A 25,799-nucleotide genomic window follows, 5' to 3' on the forward strand; every position below is an offset into this window, starting at 1 on the left:
AGAAACCGATAGTGATATACAAACAGAAAGAGAGAAATTGATGCACACAAAAGAAAAAAAACCGAGAGAAATGAAAAAAAGAACGAGGAATAAAGCAAAAAAATGTGAAACAGCAGAACAGCAACAGCCAGGACTACCAAGGAACGCATCAGCTGCGCTTTCTTATTAGCGTTGCGCCTCCCCTTGGCTTTTTAAAAGGTCCCGCACAGTATTGTGGAGTCATGTCAAATCTCGAAAATCTTTTGACTCGCGGGAAACATGAGACTTTCGCCTTCATAACAGGTTATCAGGAAATTTACGCAATGCGGTGGTCTCGTACACACACGGCAAGCCAGCGCGCTATCTCTTACAAGATCTGCTAAACTTGCAGAGTTCCCGAGAAAGCGGAACAGAACCTATCTGTGCTGACGGAGAGGGCGCGGTTGTCGTGTGAGCGATTACACCTTGGTGGCTTCGGAGGCTGCCACCTTCAGCATTCTTGACACACTCTTGCGCGGAAAGGGGATACATCAACAAGGAAGTACACAGTTGCGATAACATATGCTGCTGATACTCGAAAAAAGGAGATAAAAGCGGCTGCCGCTATATAAAGTTTCGGATTAGTCTCCTACTCCATCAGTGCGTGGACGACTAACTACAAGATCAGACTAGTCACTTGGCTGTATGGTGAGCAGGTTTTCTCGCCTTTGCGTGATCGCATGGCTGAACGGCCGCCTCATGTCGGTGGCTTTCGTAACGGAAAACGGGTATTTTTCATGGCTTTCTCCAGAAAGCTTGATACGTGTGTTTAGAAAAAGTGGTTACCGGTTTAGAGTACTAGGTGCTCTACTACGGGACAGCATAAGGCCCTTCCGGGGACCTCACACTTTATGAGGCCTAATTGGCGAAAATCAAACCGTGAACGAATTCGCGACGTCGTAGGCACAAGCACCATCATCTGGAGCAGGTGCTCCGTACTAAAATCGGAGCTGCCAGCGGCGAGCGCTGTTTGGGGCATTCTTGAACAGACGGCTGTCGTGTTCAGAAAGAGTGGTTAAGAATTTAGAGTAATCTGTACTCTACTATGGGAGAACTCATAGCCGTCCTGTTATGAGTGTTTAGAAAAAGCGGGGAAGAATTTAGAGTACCAGGTAATCTACTATGGGAGAGCATAAAGCCATCCCGCGTGAGAAATCAGCGAGGGATGCAGTCGGTAACGGTGGCAACGGCAATATATTGTAAGAACAAGAGGATCAGGAGGATCTCTAACCAGCCGACCGCTTCTAGGATTCTCCTCACAACCTAATAAACAGCTCATTTCAACCTCTACCGGTCTATTTCATGCGTACAGAATGGTGGAGGTGCTGGGTAAGCGCTTGAACTACGGAACGATCACTGCTACAGCTTCGACGAAGCCGTCGACTTGCCAGCCTCCCACCATCTGACATGGGTGCCTTCGACATGCCCGAAGAAGCAGGCGCTCCCAGGACAGCACCGTCTGGTGAGCTTTCATACTACCGAGTTCCACCGTCCTTCGGAGGAAAAGCCAAAGAAGATGTCGACGCCTGGCTCACCAAGTACAAGCGAGTGGGCAAGTCCGGCGGTTGGGATACAGCAGCTCAGGTTACCAAAGTGGTGTTCTCCCTGATCGACACCGCACTGGTGTGGTACGAGTACCACGAGGACACACTCACAAGTTGGGAACTTTTTGTAGAAGAGGAAGAGCTCAGGGCGGGTTTCGACGACTCAGTTGCTCAAAAAAAGCAGGCTGAGCAAACACTGTCGCCACGGGCGCAGCTACTAGGTGAGGCATGCACCACTTACATAGAAAAAGTGTTAAGGCTGTGCAAGGTGGTCTGCGCTACCATGCCGAAGAGGACAAAGTCGGTCATTTGCTGAAAGGGATTGCTGAAGACGTGTATAATTCACTAATTAGAAAAGAAAGCCTCAATTATGTGTCCGACGTCATTCAGCATTGCCGAACGTTTGAAACACTCAAGAAGCGTCGAACCGCGCCCAAGTTTGGTTGGCTGGCTAATATTGCAACTGTTGCCAGTGTGGACACGAATTATGGCTTCGACCTCTTTTCTACCATTCAACAGATTGTTCGCGAGGAACTATCCCACCGAGAAATGACATGTTTGACAGCTGACCATCCCGAGTTGCGTCGGCCACGTGAGGCTATAGATGTACCTTCTTTGACCCTATGGCAACCGACGATGAGCACGGCAACTGTGGAGTACAGCCCAGCCCCACAGTTAAGAATGACAAGCCGATTTCCCACTTCGCGGTATGACCGACGCCCTCTGCGCATGCCTCCTCGACACCCGATGTCTCGTTATGATGTACCCGACCAGTATATTCGTTATACAATATATTCGTTATACAGTATATTCGTTATACAAGAACAAGTGGTGACGCTTGATTCATCGACAAGCGACCGACGTTTCAACCTCAGCCGGTGTGCTAATTCTGCGGTGTTCAAGGCCACATGTAGTGTTTTCACAACCGTCGGGTGACTCCTTGGTATCACCAGCCATCCGACTTTTCAAGACCCTTCGAACAGTCTCATGGTGTCCGGCGGCTGGCTCACATACCACCTTATGACAACTATTGGTCCAGCAACTTTCGCAATCCCTTCCCGGCATCTGACACAAGTTTAATGCCTTCACCGCAAACTCATGCTCATCGTTCTCCTTCGCCTTTGCGTCGCAAAGCACCCTCTTCACCACCGGAAAAAGAGCCAGTGCAGCTGATGGGGGTGAAGTCGCTAGAAAAGTGCTACTTACAGAAATACCTCCTGTGTGTATGTTTAAAAACAAAGTGCTTGTTTTTGTGGATCAGGTGCCTGTGATGGCCTTGGTGGACACAGGTGCAACAATTTCCGTGATGAGTGCTCCCTTTAAACAGGTGTTATGGCGGAAAGTTATTTTCACCTGGGATGAAACTTCGACATTCTGTGGAGTGAGTGGAGAGCCGCTGCGTGCTATTGGTGAGTGTAGTGCTGAAGTATTTTTGGGAGGCCTTCTCATGACGACAGAGTCTGCGATTATTCCTCGGTCGACACATCACGTGATTCTCGGCATGGACATTTTGCGTGATTGTGGTGCCACTGTAGACAGTCGCACGGGGAAAGTCTTTCCGAGTGGCCAGATGCCGTCAGAACTCCTGGAAAACCCTGCGAATGACCAAACTACGCTGTGTGTCTGTGGTGATACGTTCATACCTGCATTGTCTACCCTACGTATTCCTGTTGTTCGACAACAGGAACACGTAGGGTAGACAACGCAACAAGCCCGCCGTGCAACCTTAGTCGACTACGTGTTCCTGTTGTTTGTCATGGTGCGGATTCTGATAGCTTCGATGTGAGCGTAGAACCAATGCACATAAACTGCGTGAAAAAGAATATTTTGGTTCCCCATTGTGTGGTGCGATCGATGGCGGATGAACTGGTCTATGGACTGTAACTCGTTCTTCAGAGCCCGCGACCCTACCGGATCGTTTGAAATTAGCTTCGGTCAGCAGAGAACACGCACCCTTATCAGTAGTCGAGCTCACAGACGTACCGGAAGAACGTGCCAGAACTGGTTGTCGCAGTTTGGACGGGGTGCTTATGGCAATGATAAATAAGTTTCTTAGCTCAAGCGAGCGCCAAAGTTTAATGAATGTGCTGTCGAAGCACGTTTCGGTTATTGACTTTGCGCAGAATGACAAAGTATTCCCTATCCCCATGTCTCCAACACGCCATACCATCAACACTGGCGTGGCAAATCCGATTCGGCAAAAACCATATCGTGTTTCCCCGTAAGAAAGACAAATTATCAACGACCAGGTGCAGGAAATGATGCAAAAGGGAGTGGTACAAGAGTCAGCCAGTCCGTGGGAAGCACCGGTAATCCTTGTTAAGAATAAAGATGGATCTTGGAGATTCTGCGTCGACTATCGCCGAGTGAATGCCGTGACAAATAAGGAGGTATAACCGCTGCCACGTGTAGAGGACGCAATAGACTGATTACATTCGGCTTGTTATTTTTCCTTCCTAGATTTACGATCCGGCTATAGGTAAATTTCGATGCACTGAGAGGAGAAGGAAAAGACTGCCATTGCAACCCCTGATGGGTTCTTTGAATGCAACGGGATGCCATTTGGACTATGCGATGCTCCGGCAACGTTCGAGAGGTTTATGGACACAAATATGCGGGGCTTGAAGTAGAACATCTGCATGTGCTACCTCGACGACATCGTCATCTTTGGCCGCACGCTCAGCGAACACAACTCGCGTCTGGATATTGTTTTGAACTGCATACGAAACACTGGCCTAGTTTTAAACTCAAATAAATGCCACTTCGGCAACCACCAGACGCTTGTGCTCGGGCATCTCGTTGGCAAGGATGGCATCCGCCCTGACCCCCTGAAGAGAACAGCAGTTGAGGTGTTCAATGCGCCGCGTTCTGTCAAGGAACTTCGTAGTTTTCTGGGGCTTTGTTCGTAGTTCCGCCGCTTTATGACAAAGTTTGCCGACTTTGCGTATCCTCTCTCATGCCTCTTACGAAAGGATAATTCCTTGGAGTGGACTCCGGAGTGCCATTTTTTATTTCGTCAATTGAAGTATCTGCTGACGTCACGACTCGTCCTTCAGCACTTTTGCCCTTCTGCTGCAACAGAACTTCATACGGATGCTAGCCGCATAGGTATCGGAGCCGTCCTAGTACCACGTTACAGTGACCGCGAACACGTTATCGCATACGCAAGTCGCTCCCTAAGCAGGCCGGAGCGAAGTTACGCTGTCACGGAACAAGAATGTCTGGCGGTAATATTTGCAATTCAGTGGTTTAGGTCTTGCCTGTATGGACGCCCGTTCACAGTCGTCACCGCCCACCACTCGATGTGATGGCTTGACAACCTTCGTGACCCTTGCGGCCCCCTTGCACGCTGGGCACTCCGGCCGCAAGAATACAGCGTTACCGTCGCTTACAACAGTGGTCGTCGAAATGCAGATGCGGACTGCCTTTCACGTATGCCACTTAGCACAACGGACTGTGAAGCTAATAACTTTGATGACCTTGTAGCGTCTGTGTCACCTACATTCCCGGACTAGCCCAGTTTCAAAGCAGAACAGGAAGGACGCTAAACTAGCACCACTTTTCGCCACTGCATCCGCTTCCACTACTGCACGCCGCTTCTGTATGCGTGATGGACTGTTGTTCAAAAAGAACCTCTCCAGCAGTGGCGCGCGTTTCCTTCTGGTGGTCCCGGAGAGTCTGCGAACAGTTATTGTGAGTGTCATGCATGACGATCCTACATCTGGACATTTAGGTTTGGCGAGGGTATGCAAAAGTCCGTTGAGAGCTATGTGGCCAGCTACATGCAATGTCACCGTCACAAACGTTCATCTACTGCTCCAGCTGGTCTTCTGCAGCCGATGCCAACTTCAGGCGCACCTTTCGAAACAAGAGGGGATTGACTTTCTGGGCCCCTTTCCGAAATCGGCTAAGCACAACCGACGGATAATTGTTTGTGTCGACTACCACACACGCTACTGCGAGACAGCGGCCATCCCCTCCGCAACTGCCAGTGAAGTCTCGTCGTTCTTGCTACAGTACGTCATCCTCTGACATGGCCCACTTAGCGTGATTATCAGTGATCGTGGACGACAATTCACAGCGGATGTAGTAGAGAAGCTACTTTGTTTGAGTGAATTCCGCCTGCATCACTCGACACCATACCACCCCCAAACGGATGGGCTGACGGAGCGTACCAACCACGCGATTATCAACATGGTTTTTATGTATCTCTCATCCGACCACAAGAACTGGGATGACGTACTCCCGTTCATTACGTACGCGTTAAACACCGCGAAGCATGATATTACAGGTTATATCCCTTTCTTTTTGCTATATGCACGTTCGCCCCAGCACACAATCGACACAATCTTACCTTTCTGAGATCACGACAACGTCACCGTCACTGAGACCCTCTTTCTCGCCACAGAGGTGCATCGCATAGCTCGCCTGCGCACATCGGCATCGCAAGACAAAGCGAAGGCACGCTATGACAGTCGCCATCGACCAGTGACTTATCGCCGTGGTGATTTGGTGTGGTTGTGGACTCCGATGCGCAAGGGTGGGTTATGCCAAAAGTTTTTTGGCCGCTTACGATGGACCTTTTGCCGTTGTCGACAGACTTACAGAGGTCACCTATGTAATAGATCGTCTTCCGGCGAGTGGTCAACGAGTTGCCAAAACTCATGTGGTTCATTGTCCCGCCTGAAACTGTACACGCGACGACAACTAGACTGACTCGCCTGGCGGCCTTCGTCAGCGCGGAGAGGAGTTTTTCACACAGGTATGAAAACAACGAAGCGTATAGGTTGAACGCACTTGTCGCCCCGAGTTTAAAAGGAAGAAGAGGATCAGGAGTATCTCTAATCAGTCGGCCGCTTCTGCGCTGCGCCTCGCGACCTAATAAACGGCCTGTGTGTTTAGAAAAAGTGGTTAATGATTTAGAGTACTCGGTACTCTACCATGGGAGGGCGGAAAGCCATCTTTCAACCTTTGCTGGTCTTTTTGAAGTGTAATGATATGCGAGAAACCCATTTTTTGTAGCCATGTAGAAATGATGTCATCAATGGTGCGCTGGTCACATGCATTTCAGCGTGAGCCGTTTCCCAATAATAGATGCTCACTCAATTGCGGTCCTGCGGCGATGACCTATTTCTGATACGAAATTCCGATCTTCTAAGTGGCGTGAGCTGTACTTTTGTGTTGCCACATTTCATTATTTCTTGGATATGAGCACATGGCAATTATAGCTGTCGGTAGCAACTTATGTGTTGCGCTGCTAGGCACGCCAATGAAAAGAGAGAAGAAACTTTCTTTTTATTCGCTAAAAGGTTTCTGGGCAAGTGGGTGGGGTGCTCTGTCAAGGGCTCTACTGGCATTCGCGGCTCGCTGGACTTGGTCGAAAGAAGCCAGCTGGCTTTCCCAATCCTTGCTAGCAAGCCAGGTCTACCACAGCCTCGCTCGAGATGTTGTCACCAAAAGGGGAGTATCGACGTTTTGGGGCCGTGATTCGCATTCCCACGTAATGTGGGCGAGAGTTGGCCGTTCGCCACACCACGGAGAGTGGCGTATTATGCAGTGAATTTTACGTGATGGTATTTTTGCAAGTGAGGGTTTACGTGTTGCTCTGTACTGCACGACAATCTAGCGCCTGGTCTCCGGTAAGATTCGTATGAAGATGGCTGTATTTTTGTCGTTCTCCTCTTTGGTTTTCGAGGATGTCGCGTGGATTTATAGGGGGTTCCTCGAGGGTTACGTCCGCTTCTCGTATTCTTATTTCGCGAGAAATGCCGGTCAGCCATTTTGCTGGCCCCAAGTCCCACATGCGCGGCGCACCAAAGTATTGCATGCGGATTTCATAGTTGCTTATCTAGAATTCTCATAGCCGCCCTTCAAATCACCCCTGCCTGAAACATACGGCAAGTTGAAAGAAACGGCAGGTAGAAAGAAACGCACCATGTGAAACAAAGAAAGAAAGCAAACGCCATGCGTTGCTTATCCCGAATTTTTTCGCTACAGGGAAAGAGATCCTGACTTTCCCTTTTCTTTTTTTCTTCTTTCTCTTACTAAAGCTCCGCATTTTCACGTAGACATCCTTAAGGTCCCTAATGAGCGCCATCCCAAACATAGGTCATCACACTTAGAGAGCTGCCGATACACAGAAAGCTGTAATATTTATTTAGCGAAATTTAGAAAGCACATTAAAGCTACATATGCACAAGGGGTCATCGTTAATCCCCTTCTGGGAAAGGGGGAACGAGCGGTGAATCACACGCAAGCGAATGTACTCTCGAAAGCACAAGTGTGTGCAGGGTTCCCCAGGAAAGGGTGGGGGTGGTGATAGTTCATCGCAGCGCCTCCCCTCCCTATCATGTCACTGCAAGGGGCTTGCTTTGCGCTCCCCTTCTCGCCCCCCTCCCTGCCTCCCTCCCGTGCCTAGCTCGCCTATGCTCGGGAGCAGGGTTCTCAAACACACGGCCCGCAAGCGGCTCTGTTCCTCCAACGTATTTGTTAATAGGTACTATCTTGACCTATGCAGGCACGGCTGGTATTAAAATTTATTTATGGGACACTCTCCGTGTCACCCTGTGTTGATACATAACCCCTAAAAGGAAGAAAACTCCAGGTCGATGTCAAGACTTGGTGCCATTTTTGAGGCCGAATCAGTACTGTATGCTGCTGAAATTCTGGGGCCAATGACCCTCTAGAAATGATCAAAATGTAGTATTTGAGAAGGCCTGGCTAAAGGCAACTTTAGCCGTTTTCTGACATTTGGTACAAGCTAAACTTATCCCCCCCCCCCACACACACACACATACTTCCTTCATTTTCTAGGCCCTTGCATTTCGTCCAACTTCTGCAAAGAAAATTAAGCCAATATGAAAAGAGAATCTTCATCGCTGAGACCCGCTAGCTGAGATATGATCCTTGTACTGTCATGGTCAATGTGAGCTGGGACCCAAAGTTCACGTTTCTTCAACGATTACCTGCAATGTACTGACATGACTGTGACGCAGTGAATTGCCAGAGATACTTATTTCCTTGATAATTATGTGCCAATAGCACTTTTTCCGCTGGCTAACTGTAGCTAGCCGATGTGGCTTCAAAGAGGTATTTTCAGTGTTCTAGGTCATATTTCTCACAACTTTAACCAGGCACCATGGAACATTCTAAGAACCCGGGAACATTCTGAGAACCTGAACCGGTGAATTTATTGGGGCTCTTGATTCTAGACTATCTATGATTTTACATTTATGCGCTTGCCTCTGCCCACTGTTGTGGCAATCACCTATCTAGTTCGCTCCACATCATCCTTCGGTTCTCTTTTGCTTGTGTGTGCCTTGCACTACAAACGTCGAAGGCATTCACACCTTCCCACACGTGTGTCATCCGCAAGCGCATTTGAGTTTCTTTCTTTCTTTTTTCATGAACAGGCAACGACGAAGCAAATCATGGGGGCCTTCATTCTGGTGTTATTTATTATCACGCACATCGGTAAGTGCAGTTTGCATCATATAACGTTAGCAAAGCATGCTTTTTTTCTTAAAATGGTCGTATTAATTATGCAATTCTAACACGATGAGAAAGATGGCTCTCTGAAGAATTTTTAACGCTGTAGTAATATTGTTAAAACACGAGCTCTACAAAATCAATCATAGCTAAGGGCACGCGAAAGCAGTGACTACTATTAAAATTTAGACGGACCATAAGCACGTGCAAATATTCATCTTCCTTACTCAATTCTTTATCTGTGTCTGCATACTGACCGGATTGCTTTCGGGGACTCGGTGCTGTTAGTGTTTATAAGCATTGTAGTGCACAGAGTATAAACAGCTGCGCAATTGTGGATCCGTTCGCACAAGATGAATTACCCTTGTTATATTGAATTAAGGTTCAATAACATCTCCTGACATCATATAACTAAAAATAAGGCCGCCAAACAGGCCGAACTTCAAGAAAGCGCTCTGTACGCTGTAGACCTATTTCATGTTTGTGAACAGGTGTAGGTGCCGTCTACGTACTGAGGCGCTTGTAGAGACAGACGTACCGGTGCGTTGTTTCCGCCCAAGCCCTTTTCGAGCACGCGTAAGGCTCCCCTACGGCAATGTGCTCGAAGCCAGATTTGCAGAAGCTGTGTCATTTATCACTTGATCATTAAGGTCAGTGGTGAGCCCTGGCTTGGGCGGAGCCTGCGCGCCACGCCGACGTCGCTACAAGCAACTCAGTATGTTCACGGCACCTACCCCTAGTTTACAAACAGAGAATAGATCTGTGAGCACGTTTATGACTACCATGCGATTCCTGATTACTTCGAAACTATGGAGGCAGATCGAGAATGTGATCCACTTCCTTACCGTAACTGTGTCACCACGACTGTGAGATTGACGCATATACAGTATGATAAATAAAAAACAATAATTTTGTGATGCCCGTTGCTTGCTGGGCTTGGAAAATCGCCCACGTACAATCTCAAAACTATTTATTTACCAATGAAAAACAAAAAAGAACGCTTGATCATTGCGTGTGTATACGGTACATTAAGTGCCAAGTTTATATCGGGGCCAAGCCCAGTTTCTCTCTCTCTCTCTCTCTCTCTCGATATATATATATATATATATATATATATATATATATATATATATATATATATATATATATATATATATATATATATATATATATATATATATATATATATATATATATATATATATATATATATATATTGCAGGGGAGTTGAATAGCAACGCCAGGTATTAGGCAGACAGACAGCCGGTACAGACACAAATACTCGAGCAGTCCAGCGTCCACAGCCCGTGCACACGCTCGCGCTTCGCACTCAGAGATGATCCCACGAGTCATTGCCTTGCGAATTCCCCACTACAATACCCCGGCGACGAAGACGAGCCATCCTGGCTACTCAAGGTGACGAGAGAACAGGTGGGTCATAGCAGGGCTTGAGGCGACTGACGTGGACCGTCTCACGACCAAGGAGGCGCTTGTCCGAGGACGGCTTGAGCGGTTCAATCACATAGGTGACAGAAGAAGGGTGCTGTATGACGCGGTAAGGGCCAGTATACTTCGGTGCAAACTTGGGAGTCCGTCCAAGAGAGTGGGAAGGCAGTCGGAGCCACACGAGAGAACCGACGGGGAAAGTGTCCTGAACAAGATCATGGTCGTGGCGATCTTTTTGGACGGCTTGATTATCGGCTGTGAAGGACCGTGCAAGCTGACGACACTCTTCGGCATGTTCGGCCATTTCAGAAACTGGGCTGAACTCGGAGGCATCAGGATTGTATAGCATAATTGTGTCGAGTGTGCTGCATTGATCATGACCATATAGAAAAAATGGAGAAAAGCCTGTTGTTGAATCGCCGTATTGTAGGCGTACGTAACGAAAGGAAGAACAACGTCCCAATTGGAGTGGTCGGAACCACTATACATAGCGAGCATGTCTCCCAGGGTTCTATTGAAACGTTCCGGTAGGCCGTTCGTCTGAGGGTGGCAGGCTGTTGATGTGCGTTGTGCCGTACGGCATGAATGTAGGAGCTGCTGCAGATCTTCAGACAAAAATACGCGACCTCTATCACTCAGAAGCTCCCGTGGTGCACCATGACGAAGAACAAACCAATGCAAGGTGAAGGTTGCAACGTCACGAGCACCAGCCGAAGGTAGCGCTGCCGTTTCGGCATGTATACCTCGTCAGATAATTGGCAGCCACAATTACCCATCAATTACCACCAACAGATCACGGTAGCGGGCCGTATAGGTCAAACCCAATATGGCCAAACGGGCGTGCAGGACATGGTAAAGACTGCATTTGACCGGGTGAATGAGGAAATGTCTTGCGCTGCTGACACAGGGAACATGAGCGAATGTGTTTGCGTACAAACGTGTACATACCCCGCCAGTAGTAACGTTGGGGGATCCGCTTATACGTCTTTAGCGCACCGGCGTGAGCATGTTGCGGTTGAGCATGAAAATATTCGCAGATATCAGACCGCATATGGCTGGGTATGACTAGCAGCCATTTACGACCCGTCGCTTGATAGTTGCGATGGTATAACAGGCCTTCCCGTATGGCGAAATTCGTTGCTTCGCGGCGAAGAGCACGCGGGTGACCGGAAGTTGATGCGTCAGAAAGCATATTCAAGAGCGAGACAATCCAAGGGCCCTTCCGCTGTTTGGATGGCATGCCTGTGACGCTGACGGCAGATAGAGAAAGGTCGAGGGCTGATATTTCCGTATCATCAGATTTCACGGGTGATCGTGAAAGCGCATCTGCGTCAGAGTGCTTTCGCCCCGATCGCTATACGACGCGTATGTCTAATTTCTGGAGGTGTAGTGTCCAACGTCCAAGGCGACCAGAAGGATTTTTTAGTGAAGCCAACCAACAGAGTGCGTGATGGTCAGTTACCACATCAAAAGTTTGGCGTACAAATAGCGGCGAAACTTGTTTACACAATCGCGAGGCACTCTTTTTCCGTAACAGAATAGTTGGCTTCTGCTTTAGTGAGGGCGCGGCTGGCGTAGGCGACCACATACTCCGTAAAACCTGGTTTGCGTTGCGCGAGTGCTGCATCAAGGCCGACGGCACTTGCACCCGTGTGTACTTCGGTCGGCGCAGTAGGATCGTAACGACGCAGTACGGGTGGTGAGGTAAGGAGTTGGCGCAGTGTGGCGAAGGATTCGTCACAGGCTGCTGTCCAATTCGAAAGATCTGCAGGACCAGCAAGGAGCTTGGTGAGCGGAGCGATGATGGAAGCAAAGTTCCGGACAAACCGACGAAAATAGGAGCACAGGCCCACAGAGCACGGTAGTTCTTTAACTGTAGTCGGCTTAGGAAATTCGGCAACAGCACGAAGCTTGTCAGGGTCGGGAAGGATGCCGGCTTTGAAGACGACATGACCAAGTATGGTGAGTTGTTTAGCTCTGAAGTGACATTTCTTCAGGTTAAGCTGAAGCTTGGTGTTTGTAAGGCACTCTAGAATCTTACGCAGACGAGTGAGATTCGAAGTGAAATCGGGTAAAAAGACCACAACGTCATCAAGATAGCACAAGCATATGTTCCATGTGAGACCACGTAAAATGTTGTCCATCATTTGCTCGAATGTGGCGGGCGCATTGCAGAGTATGAATGGCGTTACGGTAAATTCATAGACGCCATCCAGTGTGACGAACGCCGTTTTTGGACGATCAGACTCAGCCATTGGGACCTGCCAGTAACCCGAGCAAAGGTCAAGCGAGGAAAAGAATTCTGCACATTGGAGACAATTGAGAGCGTCGTCTATGCGGGGAAGAGGGCAAAGACCTTTCCTCGTAATGTTGTTTAGGCGCCTGTAGTCTACGCAGAACCGGATCGAACGATCCTTTTTTTTGACGATTACAAATGGGGAAGACCAAGGACTACAAGAAGGCTTGATGATTCCACGCTGTAGCATGTCGTCTACTTGTTCTGCGATTACGCGACGCTCCACCGGGGACACACGATAGGGGCGCTGGCCCAAAGGAGTTCTCTTCCCTGTGTCGATTGTGTGCACAACGGTGTTCTTTCTTCCTAGCACCGCTTTGGGAAAGTCAAACGAACGCCTGAATTCGAGAAACAGGGTAACAAGCTGCTCTCGTTGAGCCGGGGCGAGATGGCTGTCAATAGAACGTTGAAATGCATCGAGAGACACGCTGTCCGAGGCAAGGTGAGGAACCAACGCGTTCAGCTCCATATTCGGCTTGGTGTCGAAGAAATCGGCAGGCACGGTATATCGTGCCTGCCGATTTTTTCGACACCAAGCTGACACCAAGCTTATCGATGAAGGTACTATGGTACCTTCATCGATAAGCTGAATGTGGCCGAGCGTCTCGTTGCGGCGCAAACTCAGGGGGCACGAGTTGGGATTGGAAATAAATATTCCGATAGTGTCTTGACAACGCGCAAGAACGGCGAATGGCAGCGATGTGTGGTAGTGGCTACCGAAGATGTCAGATGGCGTGAATAGGACGCTAGCGTCAGAAAGTGAAGCACAGCAGACAGGGACAAACTGGACGCTGAAAGGAGGAAGGTCTATGTCCGTCGCGATTACAAGATTAGCCACACTAGATACGGCCGCATCAACAGAAGGCGCATGACGAAACGGTAACCGATCCACTTCGGCCCAAGCGCAGTCCACGACGGCGTGATTACGTGATAAGAAATCCCATCCTAGGTTGACATTGTGGGAACATGAAGCCAACAGGTAAATTCAATGATGTACAACACGTCTCGAATAACCACTTTTGCTGTACATGCCACGACAGGCTCAATTTGTTGGGCGCTCGCAGTGCTAAGAGAAACCACACGAGAAAGCATCGTCATTTTACAAAGAGAGCGACATAGTCTTTGACTAATCACAGATATCGTGGCACCAGTATCGATGAGTAGAAGTGTTCGTACACCTTCGACGATTACATCGATAAGATTGGCGGGAGACAGGCGAGGACTTAAACGATTAGACGATGACGCAGCTCGTGCCTCCGGAGCTGCGGCAGTTAGTTTTCCGTCTCAATGAAGGTGGGTCGTCGACGCACAGGCGACACAGAACGACGACTTGGTAAAGGGGAAGGTGAGCGGGAAGTGGAACGTCGAGAAGCGGAGGTTCAGGTGCCGGACGCAGCTTGCGCATTGCATCGTGAGCTTCAGGTGGCACGTGAGGCACGTGGTAAGGAGGCTGATACGAGTAGTCAGGTTATCTTGGTGCGTTAACTGCGAAGCACCGACGACGTAGACGTGCAACGTGACCTGGAATTCCGCAAAAAGTAACATATTGGCCGGTTGTCAGCAGTGCGCCAAGGATTTCCGTTGTACTGCTGTGTAGCTGGAAATGGCGCGGTGGACGGTCGCACAGGTTGTGGCGTTTACAATGAAAGACGAGGCGGAGGCATTGCCGCGACGGCCGCATAAGTCAGTGGCGCGGCAACAGGTATTGGTGGAGAGGCAGAGGTAGGTAATGGCAACGCCTCGGAGACCTGCTCCTGAATAGCCTGTACGATTGTCGGCGTTAGGCGGTTCGTTGGTGCTTTGGTGGTCGGCAGATACGAGAGACACGAAAGCTGTCGTGCGACCTCTTCGCGTACATATTCTTTTATCTGCTCCAGCAGGGTGCTGTCACCACCGACGGTCAGGGCAGCGAGAGAGTCGTCTGCTGTCGTCGACCTCCGAACTGATGCACGTTGTTTGCGAATCTCTTCCAAGCTCTGGCACAAGGTTGTAAGTTCGGATACGATACTTGAGCCCTTTGCCAGCAACATTTGAAAGGCATCATCGTCTATGCCTTTCAAGATATGCCTGATCTTGTCCTGTTCGGTCATCTCGGGGTTAAAGCGCCGGCATAAATCGATAACATCTTCGATATAGCTAGTAAAGTTTTCACCCGGCCTTTGTGCATGTCCACGTAGGCTCTGTTCAGCACGCAGCTTGTGCACTGCGGGACGATCACACACAGATGCAAGGGTGGTCTTAAAAGCGGCCCAAGTGGTAAATTCAGTGCGGTGGTTTGTGAACCACAAGCTGGCGACGTCTTTGAGATAAAATGGGACATACTCCAATTTCGAGGGGTCGTTCCACTTGTTGGCGGCGCTCACCTTTTCAAACAGCTGCATCCAGTCTTCCAGATCTTGGTTCTCGGTGCCGCTGAAAAAGGGGGGATCCCGTTGGCGCAGGGTGGTAGGCACGATGACCAGTTGAGATTCGGCCATGCTTTCCTGGGTGGCGCCTAGCTCGGTCGTCTGATCAGGAATTGCTGATGCAATGGGCAGCTCAAAGCTTCGACGTTCCAGATTTGCGTACCCAGCACCTCCACTACTTTGCAAGGGAGTTTAATAGCGACGCCAGGTAGTAGGCAGACAGCCGGTACGGACACAAATACTCGAGCAGTCCAGCGTCTACAGCTCGTGCACACGCTCGCGCTTCGCACTCGGAGATGGTCCCACTAGTCATTGCCTTGCGAATTCCCCAATACAATACAATATATATATATATATATATATATATATATATATATATATATATATATATATATATATATATATATATATATATATATATATATGGAAAGAAGTGTATACCTAAGGGCTCGTTTTTCTATGTTTATACACAATATTAATGAGATCTAACAGACAATAATGCCAAGGAAAGTATAGGGGAAGATATTAGACCAAATTGTAATGTAAATATGAAGAAAAGTGGGTGAAAAGATAACTTGCCGTGGGCAGGATCCGTACCTGCGACCTTCGAATGACGCGGTCGATGCTCTACCACTGAGCTATCACGACAGCTATCCCCCCAGCCACTTTATAGGGTTTATTTGTGAATTAAACGTGGGAGTGGTAGAGCATCGAACTCATCCCCTGATGAAGGGAGGACCCCTCCCGAAACTGTTGGGAAATAAATATATTTATCCTTGTTGACAACGCTCCCGTTGTGCCATATCTCATACCTTCACGAAGACTAACTGGCCCATTGACTCCCACTATATATATAACTCCCACTATATATATATATATATATATATATATATATATATATATATATATATATATAGAGAGAGAGAGAGAGAGAGAGAGGGGGAGGGAGAGAGAGAGATTACGGAAAAGTTCACAATGCTTTTTTTTAATGATACACGAGCTGAACTGACCCGAATGGTGGAACAAAGAAATTTTTCATTGCGGAAGCTACAGCTCCAGTGTTAAGGGACTCGTAGCACTTCAAAGAAAACGCTTAATTATGGCAAATTTTAGGAAGTAAAAACAGGTCACTTTCCGCTTTCTTTTTACTGTTATTAATGATGCAAACGATTTAGCGCATATCTCAAATATATTCGACCTTAGACTGTTGGTTTAAGGGTACAATTTATAAGAAACTGCTGTACCTTTTTTTTTCGTCGACAGTTAGTGTTTTTTAGACTTTGGGATTAGCTTCTTTTTCAACATACCTTTGACAAAAGCACACGCTGTTGATCGAAATTTTGACTTTCAGTCTCAACAAACTTCCAAAAGCAAAAAGAACCATTTATAATTCCAAGATGTCTAGCTAGTAATAAGTACTTCTACGATTTGCATGCATTTAAATGGCGAAGTGCCGAACATGCACTAAGGCAAAGCTGAAAAGACTTTCTTCGAAGGTGGAAAAAAGGGGGCTCACTCAAGCATGCGTAAAACTTTCTATGCGCTGACTGTCCGATACGTAAGCATTCGACAAACAATTTGCAGTTCACTACAAAAAGATGGTAACTATAAAGAAACTAAAGTTATTTCATAGGTCTAATGTTTTTCTGTGTGCCCTTTCGCAAACGTGCGCAAGCATTGAGCATGAAGTTTCTTGTTTCGTTAAGTCAGCTGGTTTCAAAAAAATTTAGAGTGCTTAATTTTTATATTTTTGAAAGTATTTATTAGAGAGGCCCTTTCCAGGTTGAGTCATTCATTAAATTCGTGATTCTTTCTCACTAAACATGTTTGCATATAGGCAACGTCGCAGCCTTGTCATACGAAAGAGTTTTCGACTATGAGGTCCATGAGTACGAGGATGACTACTCCTACGGTGACTGCAGTGGAACTCTGGTGCGAGGTACGTTACCCTTTCTCCTACCATACAAAGTTGACGGTATTGTTTTTATTATATAACTCGATACCATGGTCATGGTTATACGACGCACAGTGTATGAAAAGTCGCTGGTTTCATTATGAAGCTAAGGATACTATGTCTGCAATGAGAGCGAAAGCCACAAGAAGCAGGCCTTTAGCACTGCAAGATAACACTTAGCCGGTTGACGTAGAGTGCAGCGCGGAATTATGGTGGTACCGGGTCCAACAGTTATGCAAGCACGCGAATAACTTAGCCGCCAGGGTGAAGAAACGATTGTGATAGAAAAAACTGGAATGTGATGTTAAGCAAAACTGGTAGCTACCTTTTTGCATACGAGTTCGAATAACTTTACAAAATGCTGGTTAAAGTGAAGGCAGCCGCTCCATGGAGCGAAGCTTTCTTCATTCTGCTGTTCGTTTCAAGGCGAGGTAAGTGATGACAAGACAGTATACGTACAAGGGTATACGAGCCAACTGCCGGTGACTGGCGAGATAGCTGGCGCACCAACACTTGTCATCAACGTTCGCAGTTGCTTCTCGAATGACGCAGTATCTCCACAAGCAGGAGCCAGGACTTGTAGCGTTGCGCATAGGGCGGGACGAATGAATGAACACGATAGCACACAACTGTTAACAGTTTATTGACGAGAGTCAACTGAACTTTGTATACATTTCCACGACAAAGATGCACGTCCTAATCAAGCAACCAGCGCACGTGATAACCCTTTCAAAGAAGTAAGGCTGTATCAACAAAAAAAAAAGGGGGGGGGGGTATCCCGTCAACACACGGATGTGTTGCACTTGAAATGTAAGCGGCGACATTTCGTGTAATATACCAGTCAGTACTAAACACCAGCTAAGACAGCAAAAGATAATTCACCGAGATTTGCAGACGTAAAACTGTGGACGATAATCGTACGTGGTTATAAATCTGTAGAATAAAGCATGCACAAATAAAAGTGATGCCACAGAATCAAACGTTCAGTACAAGTTAATGGAGACGATTCAGCTGCTATACAGACGCTTTGCACACAAATTTTACCCGTGGCTGATGAGCCAGTCAAAGCACCTTGTTCATTTTTTATTTGTGTTCAAGGTGCATGGTCTGTGTCCATATCCCTAACCCTACACTATATTCCATGAAATCAGTTTCAGTGGCATACTCCAATTACACAATGCATATGTGTAAATGAAGCGTTTATAACTGCTCAGACACAGTAAACTAATCATTATATTGTTGTTGTTTTTTCTTCTGCAGGTACCAATCACCGGACTATGTCCACACGTCGTTTCATGTGGTGGCAGTACGAGGCATGCAGCAGTGGCCGTACCTACGTGACGTGCGGCGGAGACCTCAGGTGTACCAGCACTCGACGACGGTGCGGCCGAGCTTGTGCATTGTGGACGAACACTAGTAAGCCTAAAGCATTGAATGTATACATTATACCAAACAGCATGACGCCCACTCCCCGGATAAACTCTTGAGAATAAATGGGCTAACGACGATGAGAGTGGTATTCCTGGTTTGATTTTGTGTCGCCACATTCTGATGATATAAAATGCGAAAATTCTATATAGAGCGTACCAAGCTCTCAGACAAGCGAGAGATAAATTTATGCGAATCGAAGCGGGAATGATCAAGCTTTGGCTCGGGTGACAGACAAATGCGTGGGGGGAAGGGAGAAATAGAAAATGGTAGGTGAGATGGCGAAGAACAAAAGCAAAATAAATGATAAATGAACCACTACTCTAAACAGACGCAACATGATCATGTTCTAATTCCCAAACGCTCGTCAAATGCTGTCGCCTTCAAGCAACAATACCATTTCGTGGCATCGCGCCTTCACGATTTCGTAGACCAGGATCTTCTTCTCTGATAGTAGTCTCGTACTAATACGACAGATTTGGGCTTCTAAAACGCACCGGTGAGTATGCCAGGATGGGTAGTGACCCATGATGGGTTGAATTATTACCTCAAAGCGTCAATAATTGCGGGCCGTTCTGTCCGACGTTCCAATGAAACAAGAACATGCATTCACAACGCACACTTTAAACGACCACAGGTTCAGTCATATTATATTCCACCCGCTTTATACTGCAGTGACTCTCGTGTGCTCGGAGCACTTCTTGAACACACTCTACGCACATTAAAGTCCGCGTTCAAATGTTTCGCGGGAGACGGGATTGCATACAGGTGTCCAGAGCACTGAAACATACGCGAAAACGCTTGTGTCGTCATTCGTTCTTTATTTGATTGATTTTATTTTCAGTGCCACATTGCCCTACCCTTTGAGAAATAGTAAACTAGAGAACCGCTCTCAAAGCAAGCCTCTAGTAGTTGCGTTTAAGAAAACATTATTTTCTATTCTCGTGAACCTCGCGAACTGTATAATGTTTCGATAAATCATAAACTCCGTGCGACCTCAAACCCCTCACGTGCATAGATTTGATGGAACCACACCTTGGATTTCGAAGGACTGGAACTACTGTTCCTGAATCTGTTGCCTCTGTACAAGAGTGTGCGTTTTCGTGAGTCATCAGCTAACTTTGTGTAACCGCAGGAACCTAAATTGTATCTTTAACTTTTCCACTCTGTACACCCTTGAGGGCAAAAATAAATAAATAAATCTTCTAACTTTATTTCTGGGTTTAAGCAGGTAATGTAGCTTTGCTGTATATATATCACGCGTTTTCATTTGTTTTGTGATTTTTTAGAGAAACAGTGTGCGTTCTACTTGCCATTTATGATTGAAACTTCATAAAGCATCTTCAGATATCCCAATACATTTACAGGCAGACAATCACAAGCTACCCTTTAGTGATATATTACTATTTGATTCTTTAGCGAGACCTTGACTATTCGCAAGGCCACTGATCCTCAATTTGCTTGGGAAATACGAACGCTCTCTTTAGCGCTGTAACGACTGTGGGATCGGTCCCTTTTCGCGCAAATACTGCTGAAGCACCATCCTTATCGCTTGTCGACTCACATGGCAATAAAGTATTTTCATGTTTTGTGAGCATGGCAGGCCTGTGTGAATGCATTTTTTATTCTATAGAGTAACCAACACATATTCGCCAGTGCAGTAATTGCCCCCTTCCTTCTTTCCTTTCTACCTTACATTCAGAAGAGCGAAACACATGTGTATATTGAAAGACCATCAGCCAATATAACCGCTTCTCATTCGCTTAAAGGAAGTTTGTGTAGTGCTACAAAAATAGAAAATGAATCTGCAGTACATATAGGTATATAATCTGGAATTTGAACAGAGAAAGTTTAGTCAAGAGTAGCAGAGAACCTGCCTACACCCCGGCCTTTTCATTTGAAACAGAAGCATAGGTCGCTAATGCACTGTTTATGGTCAGGAAAGCGAAATAGAAAGCCTTTAATTTTACTATCTTCTTTCTGGTCACCTTCTCCATTACCCCAGCAAAGGGCAGTCAACCGGGCATGTATCTGGTTGATCTCATTGCCTTGTTCATTTTGCTTTTTTCCCTTCCTATCTTGATTGGGACCTTCATCCAGCTCATTCATTCTGATACTGTACGCAACAAGCAGGTAGTGCGCAAGCCATTGCAAACGAGCTGCGGTAAGCGCTCTGTTAATAACGTCTGAATAATTCTCTGGACATAGCTGATGCTTGTGGTTCTAATCTTCCGTAGGAGGCACGGGAACCAACACCGTAAGTCAGGCGAACGAATTTGTCGACAGTGTGCTTCTGCAAAGAATGCCCACTCTCGTCAGGGAAACATCCGAACACCTATCGCTGCCGTCCTGCTACTTCACGGTGAGCCCTGTCATTACTACTACTACTTTTACCACTAGAACAACAAATATTATTACAACATTGTATATAGAACAATCTTAACATTAGTATTAGTACTAGCAGTAGTAGCAGCAGCAGCAGTAGTAGTAGTAGTAGTAGTAGTAGTAGTAGTAGTAGTAGTAGTAGTAGTAGTAGTAGTAGTAGTAGTAGTAGTAGTAGTAAGAGGTAGGTGCATGCTAAAAAATACCAGGCGGTCGATATTTCCGGAACTCTCCCATATACGGCGTCTCCCGTAATCATATGGTTCCGGGACGATAAACTCCACGTGTTTTTATTATCTCAATATGCACTCAGTAGAAAAATACTTGTGAAATATAATACTATTGTTCCTGCAAATCATTTGGCCTCGAAGGACAAGGTTCAAACAAAACGTGTTTCCACGAGTGAAATAAACACAATTCATATCCGGAAGGTGCACAGAGCCCTTACAAAGAAAAACCTGCAATGTTTAGAAACGGTTGCTTGAAACTGGCCTTAATGATACATCTTTAAATATCCTACGTGAACTCATAGCTGGAGCAAGCACCGGTCAGGTCTACCAGACTTCTCGCACATGTGCCAACATACCCCTCATCAAAACTACTCCCTACAACATTTTAGAGTAAGCGTTTAGTGGCTCACTGCCTGTATAATCAGTATCAAATGCATTCTTTCAGTATCCTGTAACGGGCCGTTCTTGTAATTTGTATCAGCAATATTCAAAATTAAATGTTGAATTTCCGTTTATAAATATCTGTTGTGCTTTAATGTAATATCAAATTCTGTACCGGCCTTTTGCTATTGTTAGAGAGAAAGAAAGAGCTGTAATAAAAAATAAAGCTTCCTGGTTACTGTAAGAACAGTTGCTCGTCCAGAGCCCCACTGGCCGTTGCGGTTCCCCGGGCCTTTCAAAATGGCTTCCGAAGCCCAGGTGAAGATTCGGGCCTTCGAATACCAACTGACGGGTCTGCCCTTAAATAACGGCGCGATAGAGTTTACCAGATGCTGTCTGCACTGTTAAGTTAGAGCTTCATGCTTAAGCATGCTGTGATAATGAGAAGGCAACGACCTTCCCATCCCCATCCCCCTTGATTTTTTCAGGTACACAGTACATCATGGAGGGACGACGACTTGGAGGTGGAAGTAATCTCGGGCCGATTCAGGAACTTTAGGAACGCAGTGAGGCGCCGCGGCAACTGTGTCCACTCAATGGTGGCGGGAAATGTGACCATCAGCTGCAGTCTCAGCATTGATGGCGTCGTCGCCGAACTCATGACAGAGGTATGACAGCCGGACATCAATTACCGGCATTTACGGCATCCTTTTGCTGGGTGCCTAAGCAATCCACGGCAATCTGAATGTACGCCGGCACCGCATTTATGACTTTAACACGGTGACGCTCTGTCAGTGATTCCCTGTGACTTTCACGAGCTTGACTTCCACATCACAATCCGCGTTGATGTACTTGTTAGTATTGAAACGGTTATATATCGGTTGGGATACAAACTTTTACATGGCGATTTCTATCTTTAAAACCATTCATGTCTCAGATAAAAAATTCATGTTTTATCATAAATAAAGCAAATCAAGGAATTCCGCCAAAAAGGACAAGATTGGACAGATAAATTCTACGAAACCTTGCATAATTAAAAAAAGTAGTAATCAGAGTCAAGCAAAATATTGCTACTCAATAGCGGCAACTTTCGGGCTAGTTGGTACTTAGCTGTAATCAAAATTTTAGCAAATACTGAAATAACAGAGCGAGGGAAACTTTACTCAAGAGAAAAGGAAAAGGGGGATTTTGGAGCTTGTGTAGTTGTTGCCCTATGTCCAGTACTCCACTGGCCTTAGCCACCCACCAGACTTGATCCAGGAGATCGAGCTGCACTCCTGGGTCCGCGCTGGTGAGGTGTGCCTCTCACTGCTCAATACTAGGTTTTAGCCAATTTTCTCGGCAAACATCTGACATGAGAAGGAACACAAGGCTCGGACACGTGCTCCTCTGCAAGCTCACTCGTCTGCCTTTCGTGTTCTTAGTATTTGTATATTAGTATTTAACCGAATCAATTTTACTTCAGCTCAAGTACTTCGACTAGTTTCATTGAATGTTAACTGCTAGCATTACTTCAAGAAGAAATAAACGTCTCAGATACATACGTTACTGAGTGAACGGAAATTTTCGGCAAAATACCAGTTGAAAAATTGGCAGATTAAATGTACACTGAGAATCGATGATATGTGAAGCACTAGTGAGGAAGGTCGATATGTCACTTTAAAATCAGCACAACGTTACGAGGTGGAGGTAAATTATGCCGTGCATGACTTCTATGTCATGATTGAGGCTTGAGGCTATTTTATTTTCCTGTTCATAGAAGAAAAAATGACACGTCTAAACATATTATCATGTTTAGACGTGTCATTTGCCTTCATCATATATTCACGTCACCTGATACCAAATTTGATATATGTTGAGCTAGCGAAACGGCCGTGAACGTGCTATGAGCGTAGCATTGTCCAGTTTCACATGACACGCATGTCATGGTTATCATGTTTCGACATGTCAGTTACATTCGTCGTTCATTCAGGTCACAGAATACCAAATTTGGTATATGGAGAACTAGTAAAACGACTGCGAGCACATTATGAGCGTAGCATGTAGTCATGTTTTACATGACACGCATAACATGATTATCATGTTCGGATGTGTCATCTACCTTCGTCGTCTATTCACGTCATGTAATACCAAATATGGTATATGTGTAGCTAGCGAAATCGCCGCGAGTGCATCATGAGCATGGCACGTAGTCATATTGTTACATGACACGCATGTCATGACTATCATGTTTCCACCAGTCATATACCTTCGTCATGTATTCACGTCCCGTAATACTGAATTTGGTGTATGGGAAGCTAGCGGAACGACCGCGAGCGTACCATGACTTACATGACTTATAAGCCATGACTTATAACTTACGTGGCATACATGTCATGATTTCCACGTTAGGGTCTGTCACTTGTGTTTACCCTGCAGGCATGTCACACCATGCCAATTTTGCAACATGTCATGTGAACGAAACCACCACAAGAGCACCAAGACAATGAAATGTAAGTCATGACATTCATGATATACATGTCATGATATTCTTGTTATGACTTGTTAATTATGCTCGTCATAAGTCATGTTCAGCGATAACAAATTTGGTATTGATACCATTAACGAAACGACCAGGAGAGCTAAATAAAGTCGTAGTCGGCCGGACAGACAGACAGACAGACAGACAGACAGACAGACAGACAGACAGACAGACAGACAGACAGACAGACAGACAGACAGACAGACAGACAGACAGACAGACAGATAGATAGATAGATAGATAGATAGATAGATAGATAGATAGATAGATAGATAGATAGATAGATAGATAGATAGATAGATAGATAGATAGATAGATAGATAGATAGATAGATAGATAGATAGATAGATAGATAGATAGATAGATAGATAGATAGATAGATAGATAGATAGATAGATAGATAGATAGATAGATAGATAGATAGATAGATAGATAGATAGATAGATAGATAGATAGATAGATAGATAGATAGATAGATAGATAGATAGATAGATAGATAGATACGCTCAAAGTTGCCGAAGTTCGCTAAGAAATGCTTCACATTTAAAAGCTATACAATGCAGCGTCAAACCATAGATGTCTCCTTTTTTAATTTCAGACGGAATGTGGGTGCTGGTACGGCTCCAGAAATTACATTCATGTTGACGCACGTATGTGTGGCACGACCGGCCGGCTAGAAGTTACTTCTGCCAGGAACGAACCTGCCTTCCTGCGCACTTTCGTCGTGGACAACTCCTGCTTTGACGTGACGCTCGGGGACAACTTCTTCTTGAGCTCAAATCAAAGGAACAGCTTAGAGTCCGACATCCGTCGGTACCTCGTGACACAGCTGCAGCAGAAGTTCTCCTCTTACTACGAGGAAAAGCTCGAACAAGCATTTTCCCGCATGAGCTTTTCCATGTTTTGATTGTTCTTGAACGGGTATACGCGCTTTGGTTTAAACGGTTGGAGAGAAGACGCTTAGATCATCATACTTCATTTCATTGACGTGGTCTATTTATGAACTTTGTAATAAAACTCATCTGTGTGTTATTCTAACTGCTGTATTCGTAGTAATAAATAATTACTAATTAATAATTATTCGTAGTAATAAGTAACAAGGATATAGTTATGAGAAATGCCGAGGTGGAGTGCTCCAGAAATTTTGACCATTTGGTGTTCTTTAAAGTGCACCTAAATCAGGGTGCACTCTCTTCCAGCCTCTAGCGAAAAGCGGCCGCTGTGGCCAGCTTGGATTCCACTAACTTCGAGTCAGCAGTGGGCCACCAAAACCCCAGTCGGGTATTTTGGGGAAGATAACCAGTAGGGCACAGCGAAAGAGCATATATGCAACCTGTCATAATAAATATGTGCTTGAGAAGCCAAATCACTGCATATGTGAGCTATGCTTACGCTATAGGTGCGTAGGAATATTTCAAATTTCGAATGGGGGAGCATAAAAAGTTATAAGTATTTAATTTGCATTTTACTGTATATATAGCACTCAATATTCTAATCAGTCGAAAACGCGTGTCAAAGAGAGATTACAAAGAAATGAAAGGTCAAACGACGGTTTGAAATATGTGATTATTAATGAAATATATAAAATATAATATATATATGACAAGGGGGAAAGAAAGATACAAATAGCAGTGGGGAGAAGATGAGGCGCGCGAAAATATGCAAAGAAACAAAATTAAAGGAAGGTCGGCAAGGGGTGTGCTATA

At 46.0% G+C, this 25,799-nt stretch overlaps 1 protein-coding gene across 2 annotated transcripts; it reads left to right on the plus strand.

Moving 5' to 3' along the window:
• The first annotated feature begins 578 nt into the window (after nucleotides 1-578).
• LOC119159688 (salivary anticoagulant protein P23) lies at nucleotides 579-25,131 on the plus strand. Of its 2 annotated transcripts, XM_075889659.1 has the most exons (8): nucleotides 579-666; nucleotides 8,975-9,035; nucleotides 17,035-17,136; nucleotides 18,412-18,567; nucleotides 20,817-20,941; nucleotides 22,061-22,240; nucleotides 23,991-24,064; nucleotides 24,692-24,820. In XM_075889659.1, exons 1-7 carry the CDS (start codon nucleotides 664-666, stop codon nucleotides 24,027-24,029), a joined length of 666 nt encoding a protein of 221 aa, XP_075745774.1. In that variant the 5' UTR covers nucleotides 579-663; the 3' UTR covers nucleotides 24,030-24,064; nucleotides 24,692-24,820. The 2 variants fall into 2 exon arrangements, with proteins under 2 accessions (XP_075745774.1, XP_075745768.1); XM_075889653.1 differs by lacking the exon at nucleotides 23,991-24,064 and having other exon boundaries at nucleotides 24,692-25,131.
• Nucleotides 25,132-25,799: the final 668 nt, after the last annotated feature.

The sequence above is a fragment of the Rhipicephalus microplus genome, chromosome 1, assembly GCF_043290135.1.
Source record: "Rhipicephalus microplus isolate Deutch F79 chromosome 1, USDA_Rmic, whole genome shotgun sequence".
In the NCBI taxonomy this organism is placed as follows: Eukaryota; Metazoa; Arthropoda; class Arachnida; order Ixodida; family Ixodidae; genus Rhipicephalus; species Rhipicephalus microplus.

Coding starts and splice junctions, on each gene's coding strand:
- LOC119159688 (XM_075889653.1), top strand. Junction 18,568..20,816: donor TGCATTGTGGACGAACACTA/GTAAGCCTAAAG, acceptor AATCTTCCGTAG/GAGGCACGGGAACCAACACC. Junction 20,942..22,060: donor TGCCGTCCTGCTACTTCACG/GTGAGCCCTGTC, acceptor TGATTTTTTCAG/GTACACAGTACATCATGGAG.